The 19617-nt window shown below is 43.2% G+C and overlaps 1 protein-coding gene across 2 annotated transcripts in view; it reads left to right on the forward strand.

The window, feature by feature from the left end:
• LOC106564511 (microtubule-associated serine/threonine-protein kinase 1) overlaps window positions 1-19617 on the forward strand; it is an 85628-nt gene that overhangs the window by 10502 nt on the left and 55509 nt on the right. Inside the window, exon 2 of one of the 2 annotated variants that reach the window (XM_045691045.2) lies at window positions 5173-5204. In XM_045691045.2, the coding sequence (XP_045547001.2) occupies window positions 5173-5204 (32 nt within the window). Of the gene's footprint in view, window positions 1-5172; window positions 5205-14165; window positions 14602-19617 lie in introns of those variants that run through there. The other variant, XM_045691046.2, reaches the window with a different exon arrangement.

Raw genomic sequence — 19617 nt, forward strand, 5'->3', positions numbered from 1 at the left:
GTAACTTGCTACATTTATTTGAGTGTTGGCATATTACTACTGAAAAAGGTTTGTTTTTTGTCAAACTCTCAAATGACAAATGGCACCCAATTCCTTATATAGCATACTTCTTTTGACCAGGGCCCATAGTGTAATCTATTCTGCCAGAAAATAACTGTTAGTTTCAGAGCCCCAGCGTACCAACTACAGAGAAACGTTATGATTATGTCCACATTTATTTCAAAGTGTTGGCAGTTGGCATTTTACTGAAAAGAGGTTATTTCTTTTCAAACACACCTCTGTCTCTCTGTCTCTCTCTCTGTGGGTAATTATGAGCTAAAGAAATGTTACGGAATTAAATGCTGTACGAGTTGCGATACTTTTTGTGAATGTCTTAGCTGAGAAGTGAATCTGTTTTGGATGGTGTGTTTCATCTTATGAAAGAACAGAGCGAATGAGGGGGGAACTCACAGAAAGGACTCGCACTTAACCACTAATGACAAATAATAGCATGGAGGTCCACATGCATAGTTGAGTGAGAGAGCCTGAGAGGGGTGTGGGGAGATGTTTGTGTTTGTGTGTACACTACAGTGTGTGTCTGTATGTGTGTACACTACAGTGTGTATGTCTGTATGTGTGTACACTAAAGTGTCTGTGCGTGTGTGTGCGTGTGTGTATTTGTGTACACTACAGGGTGTGCTTGTGCGTGTCTGTATGTGTGTACACTACAGTGTTTGTGGGGGTGTGTGTGTTCATTGATTAACATGTGGAAAGGCTGAAATGCAGAGACACAGGTCTGTCATTGTGATGGGGTTCTTATCCACTATCAGGAAATCAGGAAATGGCTCCTCACAGTTAGGCATTCCCATGATGACTCACTGAATTCATGCAAAGTTGCTCCAGTTTCAACAGTTTAACCCATGAAATATCCAGTTAATGTACTGTACTACCAATACATGTAGTTATGTTCTTCTATTTGCTAATACATTTAGTTCTACAGTAGTTGATGTTATTTTGCCCATGTTTATTAGACATGACTGAATATATACTGCTCAAAAAAATAAAGGGAACACTTAAACAACACATCCTAGATCTGTATGAAATAAATCATCTTATTAAATACTTTTTTCTTTACATAGTTGAATGTGCTGACAACAAAATCACACAAAAATAATCAATGGAAATCCAATTTATCAACCCATGGAGGTCTGGATTTGGAGTCACACTCAAAATTAAAGTAGAAAACCACACTACAGGCTGATCCAACTTTGATGTAATGTCCTAAAAACAAGTCAAAATGAGGCTCAGTAGTGTGTGTGGCCTCCACGTGCCTGTATGACCTCCTTACAACGCCTGGGCATGCTCCTGATGAGGTGGCGGATGGTCTCCTGAGGGATCTCCTCCCAGACCTGGACTAAAGCATCCGCCAACTCCTGGACAGTCTGTGGTGCAACGTGGCGTTGGTGGATGGAGCGAGACATGATGTCCCAGATGTGCTCAATTGGATTCAGATCTGGGGAACGGGCGGGCCAGTCCATAGCATCAATGCCTTCCTCTTGCAGGAACTGCTGACACACTCCAGCCACATGAGGTCTAGCATTGTCTTGCATTAGGAGGAACCCAGGGCCAACCGCACCAGCGTATGGTCTCACAGGGGGTCTAAGGATCTCATCTCGGTACCTAATGGCAGTCAGGCTACCTCTGGCGAGCACATGGAGGGCTGTGCGGCCCCCCAAAGAAATGCCACCCCACACCATGACTGACCCACCGCCAAACCGGTCATGCTGGAGGATGTTGCAGGCAGCAGAACGTTCTCCACGGCGTCTCCAGACTCTGTCACGTCTGTCACGTGCTTAGTGTGAACCTGCTTTCATCTGTGAAGAGCACAGGGCGCCAGTGGCGAATTTGCCAATCTTGGTGTTCTCTGGCAAATGCCAAACGTCCTGCACGGTGTTGGGCTTTAAGCACAACCCCCACCTGTGGACGTCGGGCCCTCATACCACCCTCATGGAGTCTGTTTCTGACCATTTGAGCAGAAACATGCACATTTGTGGCCTGCTGGAGGTCATTTTGCAGGGCTCTGGAAGTGCTTCTCCTGCTCCTCCTTGCACAAAGGCGGAGGTAGCGGTCCTGCTGCTGGGTTGTTGCCCTTCTACGGCCTCCTCCACATCTTCTGATGTACTGGCCTGTCTCCTGGTAGCGCCTCCATGCTCTGGACACTACGCTGACAGACACAGCAAACCTTCTTGCCACAGCTCGCATTGTTGTGCCATCCTGGATGAGCTGCACTACCTGAGCCACTTGTGTGGGTTGTAGACTCCGTCTCATGCTACCACTAGAGTGAAAGCACCGCCAGCATTCAAAAGTGACCAAAACATCAGCCAGGAAGCATAGGAACTGAGAAGTGGTCTGTGGTCCCCACCTGCAGAACCACTCCTTTATTGGGGGTGTCTTGCTAATTGCCTATAATTTACACCTGTTGTCTATTCCATTTGCACAACAGCATGTGAAATTTATTGTCAATCAGTGTTGCTTCCTAAGTGGACAGTTTGATTTCACAGAAGTGTGATTGACTTGGAGTTACATTGTGTTGTTTAAGTGTTCCCTTTATTTTTTTGAGCAGTGTATTACTAGGGTCTAGTGGTCTGTGTTCTGTATTGTCCATTCTAACGTTTGTCCAGGGGGCTTGTATGACCTGTATGACAGCACACACAATCAGGATAATGCCAAAAGGTGTGTCCCAAATGTCACCCTTTCCCTATAAAGTGCACTACTTTTGACCAGAACCCGATGGGCCTGGTCAAAAGTAGTGCACTAAATAAGTAATAGGGTGCAATTTGGGACGGAACCCAAATTCATGGGAGATTTCACAGATACACTATAAAAGTGGGAGGTTTAATAGGTGATTGACTTCATAAAGAGGGAGCCATCACTTTCCCTTCCTAATCCTATGTATGTGCCCTACCTAGCCATTACTTAATATGTGCCCTTCCTAGCCATAACTTAATATGTTACCATGTTATCCTTCCTAGCCATAACTTAATATGTTCCCATGTTATCCTTCCTAGCCATAACTTAATATGTTCCCATGTTATCCTTCCTAGCCATAACTTAATATGTTCCCATGTTATCCTTCCTAGCCATAACTTAATATGTTCCCATGTTATCCTTCCTAGCCATAACTTAATATGTTCCCATGTTATCCTTCCTAGCCATAACTTAATATGTTGCCATGTTGTCCATCCTAGTCAAGTTAGATTATGTCAGTGTGTCCTTCCTTTGTTTGCTGCTGTCCTTCTTTTCCTTTTCATACAGCTTGGCTTTTCTTTCGTATTCTCTTCATCCATTCCTTTATACATTCTTTCCATTCAACAGACCTGAGAGATCTCAAGGTTGATACTGTAGTCAAGGTGGATTTCAAAGGCCTATGGTAACACACACACATGCACACACACATATACAAACACATGCATGCACTCACGCACACACAAATGTTCCCCCCATCCATTAGTCCTGCTCCAAGGCGCCACGCAGAGCTCCATTTTAGTCACATCAGTTTAGGTCACTTCCTGTCTGTGGCCTTGATGATGTAACATATCCCAGGGAGAACGAAGATGGTGAATGATGTCACCTTTCTTTGAGAGAAGTGGAGTGTTCTGATTCTCTAGCCCCACTCCCCAGTCCCCACCCTGTCTATGCCTTTGTTGACTGGCCCCTCATGGATTTAAAAGCTTTAGAATAGGTATAAGAGATCATGCTTATAGCATCATACAGATGTAGGTTCTTAATTTGATCAACCTGTTGCAGGTTTAAAAAGCCTTATGAAGTTTGCAATTTCCACTTAGAAATTTCAGACTTGATTTTCCCTCATGAAAAATGTATCAACCCCTACAAAAATGTGAATTAATTATAATCCACATAATAATTCACATTTCATGTTGCTGCTGGGTTATTTTCCTACTGTAGCAAACTGGCTGAAATTAAGATCCTACATCTGTATATAGCTGACGCTGATCCAATGCTATCAGATGTTAGAGGGCAAGTCAACAAGGGCAAAGAGAGGAGACATGGATTGGAGATTCAGATGGGACAGAGAATGTTCCCTAGCTGGGTCTATGTCCTTATCATAGGAGGCTGCTGAGAGGATTGCTCATAATAATGGCTGTAATGGAGTGAATGGAATTTTATCAACCACATGGAAACGATGTGTTTAATGTGTTTGATGCTATTACATTTATTCTGTTTTAGCCATTACTATGAGCCCGTCCTCCCAAATTAAGGTGCAACCAGCCACCTGTGGTCTGTATACACTGTAGTTCGTCTGTAGTCTCCACAACCACACTTCCTCCCTAATGCACACTAGTCTAGGGACGAGGTTAGACTATGGTTGCATTGCAAATGGCACCCTATTCCCTATATTTTGCACTACTTTTGATGAGGGCTCTGGTCACACACACTACACATGCAATCACACACACACAGGTACAAACACACACACGGTATTGGTTCTGCGTGGGAGGAGATAAACTCTCATGCTGTCCTTGTCCCTGATAGAAACTGACAGGAGCGTCAGGAGAACAGCAGTTTATCTATAGAATAACTTCATAAAATGTCCTTTTATTGCCTTATAATAGAAACAGTACTGTAATATGATCCTGGACTGGGGATCGTGTTAAGGGAGCACAACATGGAGACTATAGGAGAGTGTTTCTCTCTCAGATCAATCCCAATGGATCGTAATCACGTTAGTTTCCTGCTTCTCTGTCCCCAATGTTGTAAACAGGGCGACCATTTTGGATCTGACTGGCTCCACTCAGCCTGTGAGTGTGGTAATAATAATGTAATATGTCATCTGTGAAGGGTTGGGGAAGCTGGATTTAGAGCATGAAGTGTTTGAAGTTACAGATATGGCAAGAGGTTGTTGGGGTTAGGCACCTTCTTTCAACAGTATATTGCCCCAATGGCCCCTAAACTAAAGGGTTGATTGTGTCTATATACTGTACAATGTATAGTATGTATAACTATACACTAAGAAACAAAGGGTTCTGAAGGGTTCTACCTGGAACCGAAAAGGGTTCTCCTATGGGGACAGCTGAAGAACCCTTTTGGAACCCTTTTTTCTAAGAGTGCATAACACTAATCTGATATTTTATTTGTGTCCCCTCCTCTTTCTCTTTCTCTCTTGTTCTCCAGAAGGATCTGCCTCTGCCCCAAAAAAGTAGCAGGTGAGTTTACGTTTTGGGTTCATTGGGTAGTGCCTTGGTGTGTATGTGTACGTGTGTTATGTTTGGGAGAAACATAGAAAAGCAGTACTCTGTAAATGGGAGCATATTTTAGCCCCAGTGAACCTCTTTACCTGTGGATTTTTTGTTGTAAATCTAAACTGACGCTCAGGAGACTCCAAGTTTGGGCTTTATTTGATTTGCCTCCACATGAATGTGTCTGTAATCACGGACTTCTAACGTCAGTTCACTGGACAGAAATCGGTTTTGCCCCAAGAAGCTTTATACCCCACACTACTTTTTTGGGGGGGTTGTCTTGTAAACCCGACACACTGACAATCTCATGCACAGTTGAGCTCTGAAATAGCAGCACTATAGGAAGTCTCTTCACACTTCACATGTTTCTGGAGAGAGGGGTTAGAAGTTGTCAGCATGTGAGAAATGGGGGCTTTGAAAGGATGCAGACTCACTCTCGTACACATACACACACACACTCGGGATCGTAGTGACTTGTAGCTTGAATTTCTGAGAGCTTGTGTGTGTTGCTGTCCATGGTGCTGAAGTGTTCCCTCACTCCGGGCTTCCCTCCTTTCTCTCAATCGTTCTCTCTCTATGGTGCTGACGCGTTGCCTCACTTACATTGTTCTTCTGACTCATCTCTCTCGCTCTCCCTGTCTGTGGCTTTCCCTTTCCTCAGTGTGTGTCTCTTTCACTAATTGAAGTGAGGAGGAAAATGCTTGTATATCAGTAGTACACCTGCACACAGTTACTAAACAGTCATTAAGTACTGTATTCAAAACAGAACTGAATGAAGATTTGAGTGATGGAAAGTCCTCTATCTATTAGCTGAGTAAGTATGACTAAACTGTTTTATTTTGCACCATACTACTATATCTAAACTAGGCTAAGGTAGGTTTTAAATAGGGCTGGGCGTTATACTGTATTTTACAATATACCGGTATTGATGCATGGACCGGTTTGGGTTTTTACTTCACCTTCTATAACGGTATTTGAATGTTTGATTTGTTAAATGTGATATGCCGTGTTTAACGTCCATTTTTATAGTTTACTTCGCTACTTGAGTCATCTCTCTTTGCTCTCTCTCTCTCCATGCCGTTTTCCACACAGACCTAGCCCCACCCCCTGTCACTCAAGGAGCGCATTTGTGTTTGGTCGAGACACTTGCGTTCAGTCTGCATGGACAATGCAGCACATGCAACAATGTTGATGACAACAATGCTGTTTTCATTTTGCTTCTTAATATAAATCCACTAGTGTTCTATAATTACACCATTAGTTTGTGTTGCTTACATCTGCAAACAGCTAGTTTGTCTTTTCTTAGCAAGTTGGGCTGCAAGGAACTACAGACGGTAGTGCGAACGGCCCAGTACATCACTGGGGCCGAGCTTCCTGCCATCCAGGACCTCTATACCAGGCGGTGTCAGAGGAAGGCCCTAAAAATTGTCAAAGACCCCAGCCACCCCAGTCATAGGGATTTTTTTTACTAGGATTAAATGTCAGGAATTATGAAAACTGAGTTTAAATGTATTTGGCTAAGGTGTATGTAAACTTCCGACTTCAACTGTATTCTATCTATAGAATTAGAATAATCATTCTATTTCCATGATTCCAACATATCACCCAAGTGTTTTGCTCTAAATCATAAGTAAAATCACTATTGCAACATTTGGTTCAAAATCAGGTTTAGATTGTTTGCCCATATCATGCAGCCCTACATGGCAGTGTGGAAATTATCTCAAATGAGTGCAGGAAATGCAGAATTTTTCAGAATCAGAATGGAGAAGGACCCATTGACATCACTTAGAATGTATGTATTGCCACCCTAAGGTCATGCACTACTTATAAAGAAAATGTTGAAATGTAATAATTTAAAATCATAAATACTGTCAAGTATTGTCATACCGTCAATTCAAAATAAATAAATCCTGTGATATAATATTTTGGCCATATCGCCCAGCACTAGTTTTAAATATCCTCACCTTTTATCTGAGTAGATAGTGAGTTCCCTCCTCTATACCTGTAGAGATGGATTTAGAGTAATGTTGCTGGTAAATGCTAAAATTGCTTTTCTCTGGATTTGAATCTGTGGCTACTGGCTATTATGCCACTGTGGCATGTAGGCCTAGCTAGCTGCTGTGCTGTGTGTATGTTAGCCACATAGATTTATCTCAATACATCACATTTACTGTAAAATCCCATTGTAGCACAGAAGGTACCTGTTATTGTATGGGTGAAATGAATATGATATGAATACGGAATGAATATAAAGCATTTGCAGAGGCGTTTTTCAAAAAGCATTTCATTTGCATTTTGTTTGATTTTGCGTGCTCTGCAGTCTGCAGTCTTTCCTGTTCTGCCTCTGGGCACGAATGCTGTCTGGAGGTGTTAGGCATTTCAAAAAGCTGAGGTATTTGGTGTGTGTGTGTGTGTGTGTGTGTGTGTGTGTGTGTGTGTGTGTGTGTGTGTGTGTGTGTGTGTGTGTGTGTGTGTGTGTGTGTGTGTGTGTGTGTGTGTGTGTGTGTGTGTGTGTGTGTGTGTGAGACATCTTCCGGACTTGTTGACATGTCTGGTATTTATCTGTGTGTGTGTGTGACATTTTCTAGTAATCAACTTGGACAAGGGTTTGAGTGGCCAGTGAGTGAGTTACTATCAGTGTGGTATTTAGGCTATGTTTAAGTGACCCAAATCAAATTTTATTGGTCACATGCACGTTGTTAGCCGATGTTATTGCGGGTGTAGCGAAATGCTTGTGTTTCTAGCTCCGACAGTGCAGTAATATCTAACAAGTAATATCTAACAAATTACACAACATATTCCCAATACACACAAATCTAAGTAGGAATGAATTAAGACTATATACATATGGACGAGTGATGTCAGAGCGGAATGGACTAAGATACAGTAGAATAGTATATAAAAACAGTATATACATATGAAATGAGTAATGCAACATATGTAAACATTAAGTGACTAAGTTACCGTAGAATAGCAAAGAATACAGTATATACATATGAAATGAGTAATGCAAGATATGTAAACATTATTAAGTGACTAAGATACCGTAGAATAGTATGGAATACTGTATATACATATGAGATGAGTAATGCCACATATGTAAACATGATTAAATGACTAGTGTTCCATTCCCTAAAGTGGCCAGTGATTCCTAGTCTATGCCTATAGGCAGCAGCCTCTAATGTGCTAGTGATGGCTGTTTAACAGTCTGATGGCCTTGAGATAGAAGCTGTTTTCAGTCTATCAGTCCCAGCTTTGATGCACCTGTACTGACGTCGCCTTCTGGATAGGGCTGGGCGATATGGCCTAAAAGTAATATCTACATTTTTTTTCAGAGGTTTGGACGATTCACGATATATATCTCGATTTCTTGTTTTTCTCTAAACAAATTAAAAAAGGCCAAGACATAATTCTTAACTGAATTTTCTTTATTAAAATAAAAAATATACAAGGCCCCAAGGCCTATTTGTGCAAAACAAATGAACAACACAAATGAACAACACACACCCACACGTCTATTCTATTGTTTAGGAATGTTTGACCACTAGCTGTTTGAATATGTAATTTATTTCATGCTTTTTTGATTGAAAATGTATTCATTTATTTAATTTGTTGTTATAATTAAAACAGCCTGTGGTTATTTGCTATTGGATTGGCAGAATGACACAACTACTAACACATTAGCCTACAGCTGGCCTGAACATAACTTTTTTGAATGCACTTTAATTATCCAATGTCACACTTATCGATGGCGAGGTGAAGCCTGTGCCCAAAGCACAGCAGGCGGGTCCAGTTGTTCAAGCTCAATGCTTTTATCATGTTGCTCCTACTGTCAGTTGTCATGCACACCTGTCGGTCTTCTCTATTCTTCCACGATGCCAGAGAGTCTTTGAGACCCTAGGCTATTACTTCACCCATATGATAATCGGGGAAGAAAGACATCTGGAGGCAGACATTTTGCAATTTCCAGTCTTAATTGATGTAGTGGACTGTCAAACTTAGGTATGGCACTGACGTTCTGCTCGACCATAGATCGGCTGTGGTGGAAAAATAAGAAACACTAGCCAGCTTCTCTGCCACTCTTTCGTAGTCGCGGCAGGGCTTCTTCCGTGAAATACTTGCGGCTTAGCAGCTGATATTTGTGGTCAACTGTACCTAGCAGCTTTTTAAAACCTGGCTTTTCTACTGTAAAGATTGGAACCATATCTTTCGCTATGTAATAGGTCACTGCATCCGTTATCTCCTTTCACCTCAAACCTTTCTTGTCATAAGGGATTATGTTTGAAAAGGATAGGATATAGTAGTTTGTCTTTTAGCATACGTTTTGGGAATCGGGCGACTGGAATTGGCATTGCGTAGTCTCACGCATTCCTCCCATTCCACCGCGTGTTTCGTTTGCAGGTGATGGAAGGGGTTGGTTGTACTGCTGCTTTTCGTAGCAATTGTCTTTCCACACATTTTGCACAGGACATTCGTTTGCTGAATATCAGACCTCTTAAACCAGAACCACTTCCATATTACTGAAAAAACATTGCTGCCCTTTTTGGGGATGATTTCATCCTCACGAGAGGCTGAGCTGGCTTCCTCACTTTCCATTTTGGTGGAACTCTTACCCCCGCTACACTTCGTCGGCGTGGTTACAATTTGTGAAAGGCTGTCTAGGGTTGTGATTGGTGGATAACCTCTGTGCACATGTCGTCATGCAATTGGGACTTGATTCGACGTTGAGCTGACAGAGAAGAGACCGTGAGATGCTGCATTTGTAAAACGTTACAACGTAATAACAGAACCTCAATTCTTGTTAATCCTCTCACCAGGCTCGAATATGACTCTCACAATATTAACTTATGCAGAGTATCTCAGCAGCATGGGATGTTAGGTGAGAAGGACATCTCCAATAAGAATTCCTATTGTAAACTATCTAGGGTTATGACAATAGGGTATTAACTTCAGATTAAATGATTATAGGTTTCTGTTATTGAATCAGGATAAACCATCCCATGCATTAAATTAAATTGAAACAATCAATGACTCCACCAAGACAACATACATAACGTTCCATATGTGTATTAAAACATTTTGAAACACAAATACATTTTCAGACACAACATCAAAAGAAATAAAAAATAATAAACCCCAATGAGTTGTGCACAACCCGTGTCCAAATTATTTCAAGTTTGCTTAAGTAAACCGTTGGCGCGCGTTGGAGCTCAAAAAAATGACGACACCCAAAATATCCTGAAGCACCTCACGATGTGGTTACTCACTACTTGGTAGATATTCCCTCAGTGAAGTATGGTAGTTCCATGCAGGTTGCCTCACAAAGTCCAAGGCAAGCACAGCTACCCATGCAGACAGTACTCCTTAGCCGTAACCGATATCCCATGGGAACACGAACTCGTTAAGCTTCCCAAGCAATTATCTCCCGGTGTCACCCGATGCTAGGCTAACCTCAAGGCTGGCAAATACCTCCACGACGAGACGGTAGCTTCAGTCTATTACTAAGTTTTAACAAAATTACAACAACTCTTTTAGAAAATAAAACATGTATTTTCCTTCATGTCTTAGTAGGTATGGGTTTTGTTCTAGTTCTGTCGTCTTCTTTTATAATTTTTCTTCACCAACCGGCCTAAGGTAAAACGTCCATCCTTTCATCAACGTCTTTTTCCCTCTCTTTTTTTCCCCAGGCCTCCCGTTAACCAGGTCAACTCCCATTGGCCACAACTTAACAAGCGACCTAATTGGTCAAAACTTAAACTTCAAAGTAAAACAAACTATTCACTTATAAATTAAATAAATATTTCTTCAAAAAGCATAATGCATTAACAACATTACAGTTTAGGAGCAATTCAATCATCTTTTAAATATAATACCAATTAATTATAACAAATAAACTAAATACCTGGTTCAAACAAGGGTATTACACTTGGATACAGACATTTTCCATATCGCGCTAAAACATAAACTCAAATATATCGTTTTTTTTTTTTATTAATCACCCAGCCCTACTTCTGGATGATAGAGGGGTGAACAGGCAGTGACTCAGGTGGTTGATGTCCTTGATGATCTTTTTGACCTTCCAAAGACATCGGGTGCTGTAGGTGTCCTGGAGGGCTGGTAGTTTGCCCCCGGTAATGCGTTGGGCAGACCGCACCACCTTCTGGAGACCCCTGCAGTTGCGGGCGGTGCAGTTGCCGTACCAGGCGGTGATACAGCCCAACAGGATGCTTTAAATTGTGCATCTGTAAAAATTTGTGAGGGTTTTAGGTGACAAGCCAAATTTCTTTAGCCTCCTGAGGTTGAAGAGGCTCTGTTGCGCCTTTTTCACCACACTGTCTGTGTGGGTGGTCCATTTCAGTTTGTCAGTGATGTGTACGCCAAGGAACTTGAAGCTTTCCACCTTCTCCACTGCGGTCCTGTCGATGTAGATAGGGGGGTGCACCCTCTGCTGTTTCCTGAAGTCCACGATCATCTCCTTTGTTTTGTTGACGTTGAGTGAGAGGTTATTTTCCAGGCACCACACTCCCAGAGCCCTCACCTCCTCCCTGTAGGCTGTCTCGTCATCGTTGTTAATCAAGCCTACTACTGTTGTGTCGTCTGCAAACTTGATGATTGAGTTGGAGGTGTGCTTGGCCACGCAGTCATGGGTGAACAGGGAGTACAGGAGGGTGCTGGGCATGCACCTTGTGGGGCCCCATTGTTGAGGATCAGTGGAGTGGAGGGGATGTTTCCTACCTTCACTACCTGGGGGAGGCTCGTCAGGAAGTCCAGGACCCAGTTGCACAGGGCGGGGTTCAGACCCAGGGCCTCAAGCTTAATGATGAGCTTGGAGGGTACTATGGTGTTGAATGCTGAGCTATAGTCAATAAACAGCATTCTTACATAGGTATTCCTCTTGTCCAGATGGAATAGGGCAGTGTGCAGAGTGATGGCGATTGCATCGTCTGTGGATCTATTGGGGCGGTAAGCAAATTGAAGTTGGTCTAAGGACCAGTGACTCACAATATGTATTTTATCATCATGGTGATCGGTGACCCTCCCCACCATGTCAGGTCACTTCCTGGTGGGTGTTGTCCATGACCTCTGACCTTTACCTCAGAAGATGTCACAACAGGACACTGAACATGGGTGAAGCTAGGAACTCCTGTGTCGCTTTCCCAGTGTCTCTCTCTCTCTCTCTATCTGTAAGATCAGACTCCTCCCTCTGTCTCTCTGTATATTTGCTTACTGTGTTTCCCCAAACTACCATGTCAGCAAAGCAGTACAAATACACACACACTTGTACATTAGTCATCATTAGTGTCCATAAATCCTGGTTTGAGGTTCCGGATTACCTGCTTATTCCTTCCTGATTCTGGGATATCTGGAAAACCTGGGGATTTTTGGAAAGTTACCTGAATTTTGCAACCGTATTAACCTCCCTTCACTGATATGCACGAGTGCTGTCTCCCCCTCTTGTATATTTCAGCCACAGCCTTTATCTCTCAGCTCAGACTCCCTACTAGGCTGCGTCCCATATGGCACCCTATTCCCTATATAGTGCACTACTTTTGACCAGGGCCCATAGGGTGCCGTTTGGGATGCTGCCCTAGTCTACATTAGAGGGACATCTGTTATTGAATTAGTCCCATCAGCATTGCTGTGCAACTGTCAGTCCTGGTCAGCATTTAGTATCATCTCATTTGCTATGTGGATAAGATTTGTTGAATCATTTTGTGCTCTCTGTTCCTATCTTAGCACTCCATGATGACGTTCTCCCTTGACTGTGTGTGTTTGTGTGTGTTTTGCGTGTGTGTGTAGTATTGCAATTGGACTGTCGGATTTGTTTAATTATTTTGTCGAGTGTGTGTGTGTGTGTGTGTGTGTGTGTGTGTGTGTGTGTGTGTGTGTGTGTGTGTGTGTGTGTGTGTGTGTGTGTGTGTGTGTGTGTGTGTGTGTGTGTGTGTCCGTGTGCCTGTGCACTTGTGTGTGTGTCCTCATGATGACGTTTTCCTTGGCAGTATGTGTGTCCTCATGATGACGTTTTCCTTGGCAGTATGTGTGTCCTCATGATGACGTTTTCCCTTGGCAGTATGTGTGTCCTCATGATGACGTTTTTCCTTGGCAGTATGTGTGTCCTCATGATGACGTTTTTCCTTGGCAGTATGTGTGTCCTCATGATGACGTTTTTCCTTGGCAGTATGTGTGTCCTCATGATGACGTTTTCCCTTGGCATTGTGTGTGGTGTTGTTGCACTCAATGCTCCTTTCTGCAATAACTAGTGCAAATGTATGATGTCACAGATCATCATACATTTGTTGGAGAAAAATAAGGATTTTATGAAATGGCAGGGTGGTTGTTTGTTGGAGAGAGGGAGGGAGGAAGGAGAGAGAGCAAGAGATGAGAGGAGAGGGAGGTAGGGGAATGAACGAGAGGGGTAGGAGAGGAGAGGGGTAATGTACAAAATGACATATCCTATTGCTGTTGTCATCCGATCCTCGGCTGTTTCAAGCTTTCCAATAAGTACCAATCTCTGTTTTTGTAGCTGCACCACCCGTGCTGCTGTCATCACACACACACACACACACACACACACACACACACACCACACACACACACACACACACACACACACACACACACACACACACACACACACACACACACACACACACACACACACACACACCAAGCTGTCACCTGATCCCCCTCCCTCCCTCTCTCTTGCTCTCTCTCTTCCTCTGTCTTGTCATTTACATTAGTCCACAGTCCACTGCTCTCTGCTCTCTTCCCTCAGATAGCTTTCACAGTCACACACATCCCTGCTGTTATTACTCTCTATACCCCCCCCCCCCCCCCTCTCCATCGTTCTACACTTCCTGCCCTTGAGAGCAGCCCTGGAATCCTCCCTCTTTCCGAGAGGGAAGCAAGGCAGTCTGTTCCCTCCCTCTTTTTCTCTCCTCCTCTCTGTCTTGCTCTCCCTCTCTCGTTCTCTCTATGGCTCTCTCTCTCTCTTTCGCTGTCTGCAGCTCTGCTGACATTTCCTCTCCACCCTCTCTCTTTCCCTCTCTCTGACACACACACACTCCCCGTCAGGCTGCCATGCTGGTGCTGTGGAGTGTGTATTCAGCCTCTTGACCGCCTAGCTGCTTCTCTGTCTGTCTGTCTGTCTGTCTGTCTGTCTGTCTGTCTGTCTGTCTGTCTGTCTGTCTGTCTGTCTGTCTGTCTGTCTGTCTGTCTGTCTGTCTGTCTGTCTGTCTGTCTGTCTGTCTGTCTGTCTGTCTGTCTGTCTGTCTGTCTGTGTGGCTCAGCTAGTCTCCTGTGGGTTTGCCAAAGCAGCGCCTCACAGTGCATCCTGTAGCAACATGTTTCGACGCACGAAAAGGTAATGGCAGAGCTTCTCTGTTTTTTTCCCTTCTACTGTAGACATGGTGTCATCCCTCTTTCTCTCTCCTTTTATCTCATTGCTTATCGGTCTGTCTTCTCTCAGTTCTTTTCTAGTGTCAACCCCCTGTCTCTCTGTGTAGTGATAACGTTAACCGCAAAGCTCTCTGAATCTCTCTCTCTCTCTATTTCTCTGTCTCTCACCGTGGACCTGGTTTCATCTCCCTCTCTTTCTGTCATAGCATTAGGTGGAGGTTTAATAAAGGTGTTGTTGTTGTTGTTTTGATGGTTGTCAACCTCCGGCCAGCTCTCATGCTGTGTCACAGTTGTCCCTCTGTCTCGTATTGGCGTGTGTGTGTGTGTGTGTGTGTGTGTGTGTGTGTGTGTGTGTGTGTGTGTGTGTGTGTGTGTGTGTGTGTACACATTTTACTATACTTGTGAGCACCAGAAGTCCTCACAAGAATAGTAAAGCAACTAAAATTCAGAGAAGGGAGGACATTTTGCCGGTGCTCACTTTAAAAAGGCTATTTTAGGCTTAGGGGTTAGTTTAGGGTTAAGGTTATAATTAGGGTTAGGGGTTAGGTTTAGGGTTAGGTTTAGGGTTAGAGGTTAGGGAAGATAGGATTTCGAATGGGAATCAATTGTTGGTCCCCAAAAAGTCCTCACAAGTATAGTGAGGTATAAGGCGGCAGGTAGCCTAGCGGTTTAGAGCATTGGGCTAGTAACTGAATGGTCGCCGGTTCGAATCCCGAGTCGACTAGGTGAGTAATCTGTTGATGTGCCCTTGAGCACTTAATCCTAAGTGTGCACGCATGTGTGCATGATTTGCTCTGCTCCATATGATGTAATGAACCTCCCTTGGTAAGCATGTTGGTGATGCACATGTATTTGGGATGTTGTAGGTCAGTGTTTCCCAACCCTGGTCCTACAGGTTAGTATAGCCCTGGACAAACACACCTCCTTCAACTCATTGAGGGTTTGATGATTAGTTGACACATTGAATCAGGTGTTCTTGTCCAGGATTACAATGACAATGTGTTCTGTTGGGTGTACTGGAGGACCAGGGTTGGGAAACACTGTTGTAGATGATTGATAGACATGTTACACACACAAGCAGGCAGTCATAGACCGGACTCTGGAGGTTTGTGTCTGGTCAGTGGCCTAGCCACTTGTCAGAGATAGGATTCAATGCTGTGCTATAAATACTGTGGTGTCTGGGTTAGAGGCTTCTGTGGAGGAGGGTCAATGCTGTGCTATAAATACTGTGGTGTCTAGGTTAGAGGCTTCTGTGGAGGAGGGTCAATGCTGTACTATATATACTGTGGTGTCTAGGTTAGAGGCTTCTGTGGAGGAGGGTCAATGCTGTACTATATATACTGTGGTGTCTAGGTTAGAGGCTTCTGTGGAGGAGGGTCAATGCTGTACTATATATACTGTGGTGTCTAGGTTAGAGGCTTCTGTGGAGGAGGGTCATGGCTGCACTATATATACTGTGGTGTCTAGGTTAGAGGCTTCTGTGGAGGAGGGTCAATGCTGCACTAAATATACTGTGGTGTCTAGGTTAGAGGCTTCTGTGGAGGAGGGTCAATGCTGTACTATATATACTGTGGTGTCTAGGTTAGAGGCTTCTGTGGAGGAGGGTCAATGCTGCACTAAATATACTGTGGTGTCTAGGTTAGAGCACCTTCCCCATCTCTACCACTATTTTGTATTCCCTCCCTCCCATCATTCCCTCTCTCTCTATCTGCCATAGTACACAATCCCAGTTGTCCTGCAGCGTTTTATTTCTGACTTCATCTCATCTGCTCATAGGAGGATTAGTATAAATCCCTTTGTCCGATGGCATCTCTGTGTGTGTGCATCTGTGTGTGTGTGTGCATCTCTGTGTGTGTGTGCGCACCTCTCTGTGTGTGCATATCTCTGTGTGCGTGTGTGTGCATGTGTGTGTGTATCTCTGTGTGTGTGAGTGTGTGTGCAGTGTGTGTGTGTGTGTGTGTGTGTGTGTGTGTGTGTGTGTGTGTGTGTGTGTGTGTGTGTGTGTGTGTGTGTGTGTGCGTGTGTGTGTGTGTGTGTGTGTGTGTGTGTGTGTGTGTGTGTGTGTGTGTGTGTGTGTGTGTGTGTGTGTGATAATACCTCCAGCATCCTGTCTCAAGGTTTCTTCTACAGCTCTATCTCTGTAATCACTTTGTATGAATCTCCCCCAGGAGGAAACATTGTTCTCTGATCTTATGATGCTTGATCTTCATTAAATTGCTCTCCATGTAGTAGGTCAGAGATTTGTTGTACTTACTTGTCATGCAAGGCATGTTTGTGTGTGTAGCTAGTAGCATAACGTGGGTGGTAGTATGTCTTATGTTCTTATCAGTGTTTATGTACAGTATGTGTGTGAGTGTGTGCCACTGTCTGCCTGCATGTGTGTGTGTGTGTTTGCAAGCTGCTCATTCTTGGCCGACTCTCTCAGGCTGTCTCAATTAGAGAAGGAAGATGCTTTGTGCCCGTGCCCGGAAGGATAGATGGAACGAAGCGGAGGAGGAGTGTAGAACAGGAGAGGGGAAGAAGGAGTGGGGTGTAAAATGAAAGGCAGAGCCTGAGGTACAGTCTGGGCCTACATTTAACAGCAGCCCACTGGGGTTAACTCAGCACTCTAAAGAGATTATCTCTTTTCTTTAGTCTTTAGTTTTTCTTCCACTCTTTTTTCAGCTGTACTCAAAATGTAGCTATACTCAAAATTCATTCTCTCTTTCTCTCTCTCGATCTCTCTTTTTCGCTCTCTCTCTATTCTGTCTTCCTCATAGAATGTAATTTGAAAGCTAGGAAAGAGGGAACACGAGAAAGAAAGAGTGTGTTTGCATGTAACCCCTCATCAGGTGTGTGTTCTATAGATTTACATTGCAACGTGGTTGAAGTCCAGATTTACATTGCAGTCATATCAGTTGTGTGCCACCATGTTGTTAACCCTACGCCCCCAGTCAATCAATGCTATTGATGTTGTGGTTATGCACAGAGCCTTCTCTCCTCTGTGTTAAGCTACGTACACTAGCAGACTAGCTAACGTGAAAGCAGGTTGGCGTAGTTCTCTCTGTGCGCTATTGGAATCTGACTGCTACAGATGTAGGATCTTAATTTGATCACCCTGTTGCTGGAGAACTTTCCTGCAATGCAGGAAATGTTTAACTTGTTTAACAGACTTGATTTCCCCTCACGAAAAATGTATCAACCATTAATTATAATCCACGTAATAATTCACCTGCTGCAGGATTATTTTCCTGCTGTAGCAACCGGCTCAAATTAAATCCGTGAAAGTTTGCAATACATAAATAACTGAATTGACAAAACAACAAACCGTGACGCAGAGAGAAACAAACACTACTCAAAATATATATCACCCACAAAACCAAGGAAGAAAAAAACCCTACTTAAATATGATCTCCAATCAGAGGTAACGAGGACCAGCTGCCTCCAATTGGAGATCAACCCAAAAAACAACAACATAGAAATAGAAAAACTAGAACTTAAACATAGTAATAGAAAACATAGAAAAACACAAAACACCCCCCTGTCACGCCCTGACCTACTCTACTATAGAAAATGACATCTTACTAGGGTCAGGACGTGACAATAGCTGAGTAATAATCTTCTCATCCATCTGTATTTCACAACATTGATATGGTAAACAACTGACTGTAAAGATAAACAACGTGCTCCACTCCACCTTATATAAACTTAGATCAGGTGCTGGGTACTTGTCGAATTATGGTGATATTGATTGCTGTTGCCTCATATGCACGCTGAGGAAAGGCTCATACCCGTGGCAATAAAAATATGTTCATTTAAGTTTATTCTCTGGAGTGCTGTCCTATTTTTGTTCTTTAAACAACTGACTGTAGCGTATGTGGCTTGTTGATGGAAAGGAGTCCATGTTCCAAGGCTAAGCATTATAATTCAATCATTGTCATAATAAGAAAAGTATTAGTGTTAATATACACTAGTACAGTATTTTACATAAATGTATTATTCAAAGAACATGGTTTTCCGTAGTGGAGGATTTGACAACCACTTAACCATACGCATCATCAATAATGATATTAAATGTCCTTTAGACTTGGTGTGTATGACACTGTCTGCTTCTGTGTCCCAAACAGCACCCTATTCCCTATGGGCCCTGGCCTAAAATAGTGCACTACAGTAGATAAGGAATAGGGTGACATTTGGAACGCAGACTATTTCACATTTTTTACAAGGTAATAGTTTCAGGTCATTTACCCTGTGTGAGTCTCAAATTTCACCCTAGATAGTGCACTACTACCGTATGAGCCCTGGCCAAAAATAGTGCACTACATAGGGAATAGGGTGACATTTGGAACGTAGACAATTATATTTTAACGAGGTAATAGTTCCAGGTCATTTACCCTGAGTGAGTCTCAAATGCCACGCTATTCCCTCGAAAGTGCACTACCACCGTATGGGCCCTAGTCAAAAGTAGTGCACTATAGGGAATAGGGTGCCATTTGGGATGCAACCCCTGCCTGCATAAGGTTCTGTTAACCATAGCTATAGCCGATTCAATGCACCACCTCCCAGTCTCAGCTCAATATAGCTTTCAGTCAATACACAGTACACAAGATAGCACTGTCCCTCCAAGCTTCTGATGATTGCTGTGTCACTCTACCTCGAAGACACATTGACATTTTATTTTTTACACCTAAAAAAGCCTAACCTTGTCATCAATAATAATAGGAACACTCAAAAGGGGGAAAACATTTACCTCAGTTTAGTCAATAGATATTACAGTAAAGATATTTCAGTGCCTCAATTCGCTTCTGATTCTGCTGTGTCACTATGGCTGCCTTTAAGAATAGCCTACATAACTTTGTCATAAATCATGATAGGAGAGTTCAAACGGGGTAACTGACTGCCTCAGGCCCACAGTATGACCACAAAGCATAACATAGCCTTTTCATTATCCTGTTTGTTTTAAACCTACGCGCCTGTGACTGACATCATTTTGAATTAAAGA

The sequence above is a fragment of the Salmo salar genome, chromosome 12 (assembly GCF_965601325.2).
Source record: "Salmo salar chromosome 12, fSalSal1, whole genome shotgun sequence".
Classification (NCBI taxonomy): Eukaryota; Metazoa; Chordata; class Actinopteri; order Salmoniformes; family Salmonidae; genus Salmo; species Salmo salar.